This window comes from Rhea pennata, chromosome 6 (assembly GCF_028389875.1).
Source record: "Rhea pennata isolate bPtePen1 chromosome 6, bPtePen1.pri, whole genome shotgun sequence".
Classification (NCBI taxonomy): Eukaryota; Metazoa; Chordata; class Aves; order Rheiformes; family Rheidae; genus Rhea; species Rhea pennata.
Window position 1 is genome coordinate 22962860 of NC_084668.1, and position 14430 is coordinate 22977289.

The window sequence follows — 14430 nt, forward strand, 5'->3', positions numbered from 1 at the left end:
TCCATATTGAAGTAGATACTAAAGCAGCTCTCCTAACCAGGAACACCTTTTTTTTCTTAAAAGCAACCTATATCATTAGCAGATGCAATCCTAACAGCACAGCTGGAATTTACACAGACCTCATAATGTTACAGAAAAGCTGTGCTCTGCTGCATATTACAAATATCCCACAAAGATTATTACAGCTAACTCACTAAGGCTACTTAAGTTATGTTAATTTTATTGAGGTTGTCAAAAGTGAAATATTCATAGTAACACAGCACGTACCTCAGCATAAGCTACTCTATTTGTATGAACATTATACTGGATATGCACAAACTGGCTACTACTGTACACTGTCACATAGTATGTACACAATCCAGGACAAAGACCTAAGAGAATAAGATGTGATCACTACTTCGAAATACACAAATTATATTTTTACACAGTTTTTCCACAGCATAAAAAGATTAGGACACAGCTACCATCCTTCTCTTCCACAAGACGTTTTCCTTCCACAGCAATACAGCTTACCAGACAAGAACAGAAAAATTCTCAGTAGAACCAAAATCGTAAACTGTGCATATGCAGCAGTTTCTCTAAAGAAGCATAGGTCAAATGAATTACCCTTATAAGCAAAGACAAACACTTAATTTTCCCACCATTTTCAAAACATTAGGTATTTCAGATTAAAAAAGAACATACACAATAAAAACAAGAGACAAAAATAAATTCCAAAACGCAAAGGTATCTCTCTTGATTCATATAAATAAAAGACATAGGTAATAATAATGCCCCAAAAGACTTAGAAGCAGAACTGATTCTTCACAAAAATTTTATCCTATTTTAGCACACCTGTTTCCTTTAGCTTTTTAAGTTATTCATTTTCTTCTAAGCTCCACAGAGTTCTCATTAGAATCAAAGCATTACATTCAGACGTAAATCTTAGTTAAGTACGTCACTGGATGTTAGAACTCAAATTCCTTGTGAAAGAAATGTCACTTTTATATTATTAAGTAAGTGTTCACAAAGTTTGCAGTTTACTTGCGTGTTCAGACAGATATGTAAATGAATATAATTAACGCTATAGCTTTCAAATCATGAATATTTATAAACAGAAAATTATTGCAGCTGTCATCTCCATGGTATACTCAGCTGCTAGGCTTTAAGAAAATCTTACACAATGAAAAAATTGACAATAAAGTAAGCATGGCTGAAAGCTAATTTCCATTTCTACTAAATCTACAAAGACAGTCTGAGTTTATGTTAAAATTTAGATTTTCCTTTAAGAAGGGATTTTAAAATTATACAAAAGTGTTTGCAGAGTTGTTTTCATTTTCCAGGGACAGCTGGACCTCACAGGAATGGTATTCTCTCAGTTACAATTGTATATCTTTCATTGCATCAATACAGTTAGTGTATTGTATTGTATTGCTTTGTAAACAATGCAAGTTTCACTTAGGATAAGCAAGGTCTAGCACAGGACTGTTCCTTATAAAACACAGGAAATGAAATTACTTTTCTTTCTGATGTGCATTTTTAACACAGAACATAGAATTGGCTGAGAGAAGAAAGTATTACTCTAAGAGTGTGAAGACTATATGGTCTAATTTAACGATGAGTGAAAAATTTTAAATGAGCTCACTTATAACAGTGTCAAGCTACAAAAGTAACCCTGAAATGTAAAACAAAACAAATCAGCGTTTTGTTTCCTAATGGTCTGCTTAGAAAGGTGAGAGAGAGCTCACCTAATTAAGACACTAATTAAAACCAAAGTTGGTGCTTAGGAATGCAATTAAGAAATGTTGTCAGAAATATTTCTCATTAATCTGGATAAACGCTGTATCTGCATTTCTGCACTAATCCATGCCATCCTTCTTATCTTCTGGAATCTTTAGAAAGACTGTTACCACCAAGTAGGTTTTGGATGTGTATTTCATTAGCTGAGCACTACCTGTCACTGCCATCACCAGAGTACAGAACCTCAATTTCACCTTCCCAGATGAAGACTTTGGGCATTGCCTAGTGAAGGGAGACTCTAGCTTGCAGTGGCTGACCAAGTTCCCACTGCCAGGTGTCTGTCCTGCCCCAACAAGCCAGGATGGCTAAGCCACTTGGGAATCAGTTGCTGAATGACTGCCATATGCCAGCTGCATGTTCATGCAAGTCATCACCAACTTCTGTTTGCCATAAACGCTGAACTACCAGATGTGGCAGTTTAGCAGTTGATTCATAAGAAGTTCAACTATCTTTGTACCCAAGGCAGTGGGGGCAGCTGGGAGCAGTAGCCAGCCTAAACTAGGCTATGCCCACTTGGGAATCAAAGCCCTTAGATGACCTGATAGAGACCCCGTAAGTTCCTGAAAAATATATATATAGAGAGAGAGAGAATTGGAATAACTTAGACATTATAAGAAAATGTGAACCTTCAGAAAGAAAAATTATACTTCTCTACCGAGTACACAGAGATATATTTAGAACTATCGACCATGGATAGGATATGCTCGTACAAGAGCTTAAGAATTAGGCATCCTACTTCTTCTCTTCATATATCATGGAGAAAGGGGATATGGAGACATCTTTGGAGCAAAAATCCCTGGTTTAGATGAACATTAGTTTTACTATACTTTCTCGTAAAGTTTACTTGAGAATGTACAGCTCTACGTGGAACTGCACTTTCTTATAAAGCTCTAACAGAGTAAAAATAGATAAAAGATTGTGCAACCATAACATTTAAGATCAGATCCTATATTTTTTTCCTTTGTTTTTCATAATATATACCAATGTGCAACTGGTCCATATATATTAATTATGCATCCGTGTAATTCACCTAGTAAATATGCCTTCCGTTCTGAATCTGCTATGTAATGGTTTCAAGCATTGTCTTGACTGCATTATCAGCTTTACATTATTAACACTTAAGTTAATCCCCCGTGAGTTACTCTAGTGACAGCAGTCATCTACAAAATGCTCCAGAAAAGACTATTTCCATAGAATACATCCAGAATAGAGTAGAACAGAATTATTTCTATTAGCAGCCTAGCGTAAGAGATTTCCCATTATGTTGCTACTGTCAATATCATCACTACTTGAGGTTGAACTTTAGATCAAGTTTAAGGTAAAACGTAAATTATAACTTAACTAGCATTAGACAGATCTGCTGGTAAAAGTAAAACTCTCAAATTATATGTTGAACTAAAAATACAGTGAAGATGCTTAAAACTTAGATTTATTTTTAATACAAACTTGCAAATTATACTGCTAAAAAGCGGGTAGTACAGCACTGGGTAACTGGGCTGGAAAGTCTAAACAGAAGCTGAATCTTTGTATAAAGTTTGGTCCTACAACTTTAGTTCCAATAGTTGTAAAAATAACTAAAGCGTGAAAACAAATCTGCATTCAAAAGTCTACTGGACAGCATGGGCTATTATGCTATATTATACATCTGTACATTTAATAAGAAAATTGTGATAAAGGCAAAGCTAGCAAATCTAAATATAAAGGTCTGGTGAAACAAAGGGTTAAAAATGTACTCCTGTATTTTCCATCCTCTAATTCTATTTTTTTATTAATCACAATAAAACTGAATTCTCTTGCTAATGTGTAGGTCACATAGGCAAGAAGCACAGTAAAATTAAATGATATTTTAGATAAACGGTTAAGTCAATCATTTCACCACATTTTTTTTCAAGAAAGAATGCATTTATAAGCCTTGTATTTAATATTTCTACTTTTACTACCTAAAATTAATTTTATTATTACGGGGTTAGCTTATTTAGCGAAGTGAAAGGCTTTTCATGAACAAACAAAAGTGCTGACAGTAAGAGAATCAAGTACTTATACATTCTTTTATGTGAGCATGCCATTCTTCAGTATGGCACCTAATATCCTAGTTAGAAACATACTCAGTACAGTGCTTTAATTCTATCCTTATTGCAACACATAAAACCTACATAGAATTCTGCTAGGATGCACATGCTATGATTCTGTTTGAAGTCTATTGTTTTACTTTTCATATGTAAGTACACAAAAGCATTCACTTAACTTCAGCAATTTTATTGTATATATCACTCCTACCTACCTGCCTCTGGAGTTCTGCCAAGTTGTAAGGTAATGCACCTTCAGCCAGTGGTGCTATTCTCTCAATATCTGCCAAAGTTAAGCGCCTTCATACAAGATCACAGAAAACAAATGACTGTTAGATAAAATATCAAGCATATTCAATAAAGTATTCCTGGCCATACCCTACAGAATACATCCTAAGTTAAAAAAAAAAATCTGTCATATTTAAAAGTATTTCTAAGAATTCTGCTGTACTGCAATAAAGAATCCTTAGAAGTATGCTGTCTTCTAGTTGTTCTCAAAATTGTTCTCAAATGAAGGCAAAGGGAGTTTGGATTATTCAGAAGGAAATTCTTGTTTAGCAGTAATAAATTACATAATTCACAAATGAAACAACTTTTAGGTATTTCCCACCCCCAGCCCAGCATTTCACATGCAAATGTCCACTCAGAATGTCATCAATATTTAAAGCTAATAATACCAATGTATTCTAGCCTTTTGGGACTACTGTAATGTATATTGCTGTTTTATATGCTATACTTACAGCTAATAAATATGCTTCATGTATAAAATTCACTGACAAAATACACACATATACCAAACTCAGTTTATATTAGATAAATTATTGTAATAAAACAGAATGCAAAACTTTTTTTTTAAAAAAGATAAAAATTAATGGCTTCCACACTTAAAACATCAATATAATGACTACAAAATGATAGAATTAATGATTATAAATTACCCAGTAACACTGTACAAATCTGCAAGTTGGTAGAGAATATCTATTTCCAGTGGTGTAACTTGTCCAAATCGAATTGCAGAATGGGTAAATTCCTCTGGATTTGAAAGGGAAAGAGAAATAAAGCAATTGGGTTTAATGCTTACACGTAATTTTAGTATCATAAAAATGAAATCTATCACCACAAAGCAAAATCCAGAAGGCAAAGGAAAAAGACGTATTTAGGAGAAAATCCTTCTTGGAACCAGCTCTTGAAACTTGAGCAAGTTTGATTCCACAACTCTCAATTACAGTAAGAAGTCATTATCAAAGTCAACAAAAATCCTTATATTAGCAAGATTAATAGAATCACACCCACAATTTGTGATTCTTGTTTCTGAAGTTCTGTAAAACAAATGGATCATTATTTACAGCTTTAAGGGCAACTGACTCATCTACAGCCATCATGTCTGTGTTTCTTTCTCCCCTAGTTCTCAGTGACTCCAAGCTTAGCTGTTCATCTAGGCAAACTACTGCCACGTTCCTGACATAAACAGCAAGCTACAGTAAAAAAGTTTGAACAGTGAATATGTAGTAGCTTTTTCACAACGTAACTCCAAGCAAGATCTATTTATGCATCCACACCAAAGAGGGCAAAAAAAAAAAAAAAAAAAAAAAAAAAAAAAAAAAAGTTAGGCAATATTAGGCAATATGTTAGCACAATTTGAAGGATCAGGACAGGCATTTTATGCTTTCCTTTAGGATTCCTTTAGAGGCAAAAGATATGCAGAGCATATAAACATAAACCAAAGAAGAAAAAGGAGGGGGGGGGGGGGAAGAAGGAACTCAGCATGCTTGGCATGCTTTTTACCCACACTCGGCCTTGGCTTGTCCCATCTATCCAGGTAATAAAATTTGTCATAAAATGGCTACAAAAGCAAATTGCTCATGCCTGTGGCCAGACTGAACTATGGCCACCTTTCATATGTACAGGAATTAACTATGTCCTATAAAAAGGCATAAATTTTATGTAAAACTAGTCATGTCAGTAAACTATAACAAGTTAGAAATTATTACTTTTCTTTGAAAAAAAATCATGGATAAAAGTAACTAGAGCTAAAACATCATGGAGATTACTGACAATCGGTTTTCAAACTTAACCCACTATCACATTCCTCAGCTACTATTTCTCTCCAAGTAACCATGAATCCTCTTCAAGGAGTGGTAAAATTCTGAATAAGACACTATTTTGTAGACATCCATTCAAACTAATAAGGACAACAAGGCTCCTGCCAGAATTCCAATTCTCCTCCTCAATGAGTTAACTAAAAATCACTACTAGCCTGTGAGGATGGAAATCACCCTTTAAACACTTCCATAATAGTGCTAGCCTTGCATATTACAGCTCCTGATTTGCCTTAACCCATAAGCAACATCAGATTACAAACTGGACAAAACTAAAAGAATCAGTAAAATGTAGGAAATATGCTTTACCTTTTGTAACTTCAACATCCTTCCTTGTACCTGCTATAGTACTGTATATCTTCCTAACAAGATCCATGTTATTCAACAAGGCATTGAAAGCATTGAAATAGGAGAAGCTGACCTGATGTGAAACAGTTCCACCAGCCACCTTAAAAAATTAAATGAATGAAGGTAAGTGCCTTAAGCCCTTCTACAACAGCTTATTACAAATTGCAGGAATATCCATTTGGGCAAATTATGAAAGAATTAAAGACATACCTCTAGTCTAGTAATTTTAAGCTATTTCCAAGCTATTTTTAATAGAAACTTGAGGGAAGGATTATTAGAAAGGATACTGTTTCCTTGAGGGTAAAAATTCAACTTTAGGAAACAATCAGGAAATCGTGTAATTTGGTTATATTTCAGTTTATCTAACACACACTAAATGTGCCACTGAGTCTTTTGATAATAGAGAAATGCATGTAAACACTACTTTAGATAAAGACACTGACTCACTCCATTGCATATAACAAGAAATATTTATTTCAAAGTCTAAAGTTAATAGTTGATGGAAATCTTAGACAAGATACCAGTTAGGCAAGGCAAGATCTGTAGGTAAAGTAATAACATAAAAGTTATAAAGTATATAGTATAAAATAGTATATAAAAAGTAAAAGTTTACAAAAGTATAAAGTAATAATTTTGTTATTACTTTACCTACAGATCTTGTCAGGCTATCACAGCTGTGACTATAGTACCTCTAAAATCTACATTCTGATTTTCTACACTCTCATTCCAAATAAAAATGAGTATAAGTGCATACACAAGAACAAAATTGTAACAAGTCTCCTCCTCCTGAGATTTGTCATATATCAAAATCTAAAAATCAGACACTTTTGACCAAATTAAGTCTTCTTTCTGTGCAAAGTATAGTTTTTGCCTTGCTTTAGTGCAAATTATGGCAGATAAACTTAGACTGCTTCCAGTGGTACTTCAAGCATGTAAAAAAGGCTGCCAAACTTTTCCACTACCGCAGCTAAGGAGTGCTGCCATGTTTCACCCTGCCCACTCTACTACAAAAGTGGTAACCTCTAGCGCAAAGGCAGTAATAAACAGGTGGAAGAAGACAAAGTGGGAGAGAAGTAGTAACAACTTTAAAAATTACAGCTTTTAAACACATTTGGTTTTAAGCCCTTAACTTAAGGTACTTTCTTCACACTTACTGGAACTAAGTTTTCTTCCACAAATGGAGTTAGCATATGTGAGCGAAGGGTAACCATGATGTCACTGAAGTCCAGCCCAGTAATCATACCACTTTTACTTTTATCCTTCAATGCAAAGGCTTGTCTTGCATGTTCTGACTGCAGCTCCTAGAAAGAAATATTCAGAAACAGCAGATTAGAGCCAAACTCTCTAACCTACTTTTCACAAAACTTCCACTAATTTCATATTCTTAAAGCATGCCTAAATATGTCTGTTGGAACACCAAAACACAACTGTAGTTTAAACAACCAAATAAGACAAGAAGGCTGCATTCTAATTCCATCCATAGATTCACTCCACTGTAAAAGAAAAGCCCCTATTCAACCGTAAGCAAATACTATCTTTCACAAACTGGTCTGAGAAATAAACTTAATATATCAGGATTCTATGTCCTGCCTATTATAATTAAATATATTGAACTGCTAGGGAAACTTCTGATATTAATCCTAAAGACCAAAAGTGATGCGGTTTCTTACACATCCAAATTAAACATTATTAGCACAATATAAATTCACTCATTAAAAGGCATATTTGAAAATAAACACAAAGACAGTGAAAATTATACAATACAGATGTAGATTGCCCCTAACAGATATCTCCTATAATGACAGAAATGGTCACTCATTTCATGCAATTCAAAACTCCTATGCAATCTGTAACAAAAATGTCATAAAAAGCACATTGCAGTAACCTAATCTCAGGATAATAATGATGCAACCATTATTAAATTCTATATCAAGAAAAGGTTGTTTCCTTCTATTCAAGCAAACAATAAGCACATTCAGCTGTCATCCAGACTTCTAGAAGCAGCTAAAATAATAGCCATGTTATCATCTTATATCACCTCTACACTAATTTCTGAAGTCTCACAGCCTCAGTGTTTTCTAGATCAAGATACAAAAAGCCTGCTCTGATCCAAGCCTTAAACCACATAGGACAACATTAGACTAAATAAACAAAATAATCAGATCTGAAAGGAAAGACAACAACATCCAACTCATGTACATATTGAAAATACCACCATCCATACCACCTTTCCATACTAAGGGTCTTCTTTGTTATATAATGAGCATTAGAGGTTACTGTATCGTAAGTAATAGCATCCTTGGAGCAGTAAACATAAAATCAAAAGATATTTATCACTTTGCTCTGAGTTAAAAGATGCTTCTCACTAGCAATCTGTTTTCTTCTGCACTAGAGTCACCAATTTGTGCCTGAGATGGCTTACAATAAGTAATGTCAGGACACATTTCTTCTGTGGAAGTAGCATCAAGATATACTGCGGCCTTAAAAGACTATATCAAATTCTAGTATCTCAGTTTACAATAAAGACTTCAGACCCTATCTAACTAGACATGTTTTTTTTCTAGAATCTGCTTTGTGTCTGCTTTATCCTGAACAATAATTACAGAGGATATCAAAGCATATCTACCACTCCTTATTCTTATGTCCAAAAATATTTTGTATCAAAGATTAGCTTTAGAAGTATATCATCTATTTTATCATCACGAGGTGATTGCACATTAATTTACCGAATACAGTGTAATTACCAACACAAGTTTGCAAATTTCTTTCTCTTGAATTATAATGTGTATTTCTCCTACTTTCTTCTTCCTTCATCCTTTATAACTGATGGCTTTTTTTACTTTCTTCCAGTGCAATGATCAATTGCATAATATGCTTAATATGTTTCATTTGTAGCTTTCTGGCTTAGTACAAAGTCTAGTTCTAGGACTGAGTTCCTTTAAAGCCTGATCCCTAGAGGGTGCTTCAGTAACATCTCAGAAAAGCAGGTGTGTCTCCTGCAAAGTTGGCTGCATTTAAGACAAGACTCCCCACACAAACGTAGTAGCATGCATGACAACTAGTGAGGAAAAAATAAATAAGTAGTAAGATAACCTTTATAGAACTAAAAGAAGTGTTAAACAATTTAATAAATTTCCATAGGAGGCTATACAACAAAACACAACTGGTTATATTAAGGATGTAATATTAAAGTGTAACCTCTGACTGAGGTTAGTTTTGCTATTAAAATTCCTATGAGAGAAGAAGCAGATCCTCAATCCAGTTTAATAACAATCAGTAAAAGGGTAAATTTCATAAATAGTATATTGAATCCTATAAAAGGATAGGATTAAAGTTAAAGCAAAATTAATACATACTGCTTAGAGAACCAGCATGGAGAAATAACAGTTCATCATAACTTTCAGGATTAGTAGATAATCAGTATCAGATAATGATTATCATTACTAGAAGAAGCTCAAAACTTGTAACAGCATCATATGTTGTTAGAGACAAAACTGAATTTCAATTGTACTTTGAAAGAAGGTTAGTAACTGACCTGAAGAAACTGAGTAAACTCTGAATAGTTAAGATGCTTTTTCCTGTTATGTCCAAAATGCAGTCGAATGAATTCACAGTCCCAGTTGAAGGGGATTTGAAGATGAATTATAGTTTGTTCAAATATTTCTTTGACATTTGCTGTGGAGGAGGGAAAAAATGAGAAGTGAGCTTTGCGGTATAATGATTCTACAAACGTTCCAGGCAGAACGCAAACAAATGAAGTTTTAAGCAGCTGTTTAAGTGTTTTAGTCTGTTAAAAATAATTGCCAACTGAATCTTTATTGACCTGTATAAAAATACATTTGCTACAGAATATGACACTTTCTGTATTGCTGCATGAAATCTTGGAGTGTTTTGTTTAGTTTTAATTAAGAAGCAATTTCCCTTGTGCATGACAAATAAGAGCTATTTTGCATTCTGTTACAAAAATCAGTAGTAGTTCTCTGTCTCTACCAGGGCTCAAATTAAGCCCCTTATCAAGAGCATGAATACCTGCATTACAATCTCATGCAATATTTGTCATACTAAGTATGGTTTGATTGAAACTTGATTATTACAATCACACTGTCTGAATATGTCTATTGAAGATAGGTATAAGAAATGCCATCTAAAACATATCATTAACTCAGTAGAAAGCACCTTATTAAAAGCTTTTGATAAGGCTCTAGCACAAAAATCAAATCCTATAGGACATAATTGGTAGTCTCAGTTATTAAAATGTTTTAAGATAGGTGAAGATAGAGATGCCCTCTTTCAAATGAACTCTGTATGTATACTGTGCAACTGAAATCTCAATGTCTAAAGCATTATCTGAAGTCAGTTAAAAGCCTCATCTGAAAAAAGAAGCATGTTTCATTCATATACAGCACTGCCACTCTGTAAAAGAAGCCCATTTTCGTGCAGGTTATCTGACCAAATATACAACATAATCTGGACATCTATCCATACTACATGAACACTTTTCAAAATCTACTTCCAAGTACCAGAACAGATTTTAATTTTTAATCAACTAATTTAGAACCTGCCAATGAAAAATAAAGTGTGGCACATACAGAAGAACTTTACTATCTTTCGGTATTCCCATCATGGACTGTTTATTTGAAGTAAATGTATTGATTTCTCTGTGTTAAAGGATTACTTGATTCATTCATCCTTTCAAAACTATAGCTAATCTAAGTTTTATAAGTTGCAGTGAGGAAAGGCTAGAAAATCTTTAGAAGAAATCAGTTTCTGATTTGGAACATACAAAGTGTGATTCCTTGGCTAGATCACTTGCTTCATAGAAGACTTGAGATTACATATCTAAAGGGCAGACTATGCTGATAAGTGATTTAACTGTAACTTAGCCCTTAAAGGTCAAATACAGACAAGAGTGAAACAACTGCAATTTAAATCATAGTTTCCAGCGCAAGGGAAGGCTAAAGGAGGTGTTCAAGTAAGTGGAAAGCTTAAAAAAAAACCTGAAGTGACTACTTGTCTGCTCTTATCTATTTACTGACATCAACACAGAAGGTGTCAATGTTGAGTGTTAAGAAAATGAAGAAGATAAATCACCAAACACATAGTGTTAAAAACTATTTTATTTCACCATAATTCCTTTGAAAGCTTTTTTTTGTAGTACACGTATTCATCATTGCTAGTGGTTAAGGAACGAAGAGAGGTAAATTTAACCCCTCTAAGGGGGGGGGGGGGGGGGGGATGTTACTGCAGTTTCTGACCAAGCTACACAGAGTCATTACACATACTACAAATACAAACAGATCAAGGCAGCCTATTGCTGAGCTCCTAAACTGGCACTAAATTGTAAATGGAACAGAAGACAGGCCTGCTTAATTGGATCTGTTTGGCTTGGCTTGGCTACTAATGAATACACATGGTGAAATTAGTGACTGCTTCCACACCTATAAAACTAACTTCTGTAAAGCACTGACTTCTTCTAATGAAAACTTAGGCAAGAACACTCTGAAACAGACAAGAAATTACAATTGTTTTCAGCTGTTTCCAGTGCTTACTTCAGAATGTTAAAGAAAAGGTTTAAAAAAGTATTTTTTCTTATATAAAATCATTTTTTCCAAATTAAGGTCTGCTCCAAAAGTGCTCAAATAGTCCAATCTTCCACTGATTTTTAATGAGACTTAAGCTACTGGCCTTTTCGTAACTCTCACTCAACCATTTCATTGTATATTACTTACAACTGAGAACTAGTTTCCCACACTATTTATTTTCCTTCTCACAGGAAGGATTTAGAACTACTCATCAACATGTCACAAATCAAAATATTTCAGCACATAAAAATAAAACTGGTACATGAATTAATAAACTTATATTCCATAATTTATAAGTTTATATTCAATATATATTGGTACTTGAATAGCACAATATATGGCTGAATAGGCTGAAAAGATCCTATCCAAATTAGCTGGTTGCTTCTCTGAAATTTCAGACATCTTAAACTCTTCTGTAAGATAATTAGGCAATCACTGACACAGGATTCTCAAACATCCCTAGATAAGCACTAAGAATTACTACTCCTACCCCAGAGTAGCAATACTTTCTTCACAGGATATCAAGAATACCATTTTTAATCCAATTTTGTTGGCTCTTTCCTTATATCAAAGGAAATAGCCGTCACCACAACCAACAACTCAGTGATGAGAAAAGCTACAAAAGGGACAATCACATTTCAGAGATCATACATAATGTGCTCATCACCTGCACTTTCACCACACTGAATTATGAGCAAATGTCTTATTTTTAATTTATTTTTTTCCACAGCACAAGCAAAGAACTCACAACACAGAAAATAGGCAACATTAAGATACAGATGCTCCTTTATCTTTTTTTCTTTTTTAATCTGAATCAAAAATGAGTAATGCTGCTAAATTAAGACAAACTTCAAGTAGTTCAAATTTCCAACAGAGTTATTCTGCAGGTGGCAAACAGTAAATTATTCTTAATCCCTTTCATTTTAGTATGACTTTTTACAGAATGCACACATTGTCCCTGTTGATATATATTACTCATTTACTAATGTCCTTTCTTACTCTTTGCTCACCTTTCTGTAGCGGAATTCTTTCCTACCGAACTGGTACTTTCTTTCCAGGCTTACAGCGGTTCATTTGCTTCTCTGATAGGCATACAAGTCAGCAGCCTGATGACAAACTCAACTTACCATCAGCCCCAGCAACAATAAGCTACTACTCTAGTGCGCTAGCACATAGCCTCCAAGGTGACACGCTTTCTCTCCAGATTGCTCCAGCATTTCCCCACCTAGTCATTTTAAACAAATTATAGCTGCCTGGATACATCATAGAGCTACCTGCAGGCATCTTACACATGACTCTGGATCAGCCTCCATCAAACTTTGTTAACCTATCAGGCTCAAAAAAATAATGCAAGAAAAACAAAGCTTTTAGGCAACACTGAATTTCAGAGAAGGAAGAAAAATATTTTAAGTTATAAACACTGAGATTTTTTTGTTGATTAGTTTGAGACAAAGACTGCAAGAGAACACCAACACATCCAAGCAGTGCTTTATCCTGGAGATCTGTGGTGCACAATGATAGCATTGCTATCAAATCTGTTTATTCAACAATGCTCAAAAAAAATTTTTTTTTAATAATATGCTTTATTTTGAAAATCTGTTGTCAAATTAAAATTGCCCATTAGTTCTAAGCAGCTATGGCAATGTCTGTCTACCCACACATGCTTTTCACTAGTCATGAAGGCCAATCAAGCCAAAAGATATGATTTGAAATAGAACAGAAATGAACACAGGGCTTGTCATGTTCTAGATCCAACTAATATCACTCCATCATCCTAACTGACATGAAAAATTTCATAGTAGAGCACAGATTTTAATTTAGTCTGCATATGTTAAGTATTGCTTGAACTTTTAGGAGCAACATGCCCAAGAATTACACTATCCTATTGCACACACAGAATGAAAAGAGAAAAGTATCTATTCTGAAACACCATTCTCCTGTATAACTTGCAAATCACATTTTGAATTAATTACATTTAACCAAAAATCAAAATGATTTATTTTTCCAATTATTTTTTTCCAATACATCAGTCAACGGTTCAGTGAAGAGCCAAAATGGTTTAACTGATCCTGGCATGAATTTCAGTACCTGAACTGTTAAAATTCTTGAGTTTTGACAGTTTAAGCTTTTAACTGAATCCACAGATCACAGATCCAATGTTAGAGTCTACACTTGTTGAAAAACAACCATTTTTGGTCCATGGTGGGAATGAGCTCAGTACCTCAGGTAAGCCTTGAGGCAGTCACTATCATTTATTTTGATTTATAATCTCCCAAAGAAACACAGTTGAAACCCCAGACAATTCCTGTGCCATTAGTCTCTTCGCAGAGTTTGCCATTTTCTCTCCCCTGTGATGGGATCTCAGTCATGCTTGTTAGACACACAAAAAAATAAAATGTTACAGTTTTAGGTACTAGCATAAGTATGCCAGAAGTTTGCTGTTTAAAAAGGTGGGTTTTTTATCTGTCTCTTCAGTCATCCAATAGTCCCATCTCCACACATTTGAGTCTTATATATCGAATGCATATTAATGTATTCTAGGCTATATATTTTTCA

General features: G+C 34.2%; 1 protein-coding gene across 3 annotated transcripts in view; it reads right to left on the reverse strand.

Annotated features, from left to right (window-relative positions):
* SLC25A12 (solute carrier family 25 member 12) overlaps window positions 1-14430 on the reverse strand; it is a 53832-nt gene that overhangs the window by 20536 nt on the left and 18866 nt on the right. For all 3 annotated transcript variants that reach the window (XM_062578499.1, XM_062578498.1, XM_062578500.1), the window contains 5 exons: window positions 9828-9967; window positions 7447-7593; window positions 6254-6392; window positions 4784-4877; window positions 4061-4145 (listed from right to left, as the gene is read on the reverse strand). In XM_062578499.1, the coding sequence (XP_062434483.1) occupies window positions 4061-4145; window positions 4784-4877; window positions 6254-6392; window positions 7447-7593; window positions 9828-9967 (605 nt within the window). The remainder of the gene's footprint in view (window positions 1-4060; window positions 4146-4783; window positions 4878-6253; window positions 6393-7446; window positions 7594-9827; window positions 9968-14430) is intronic.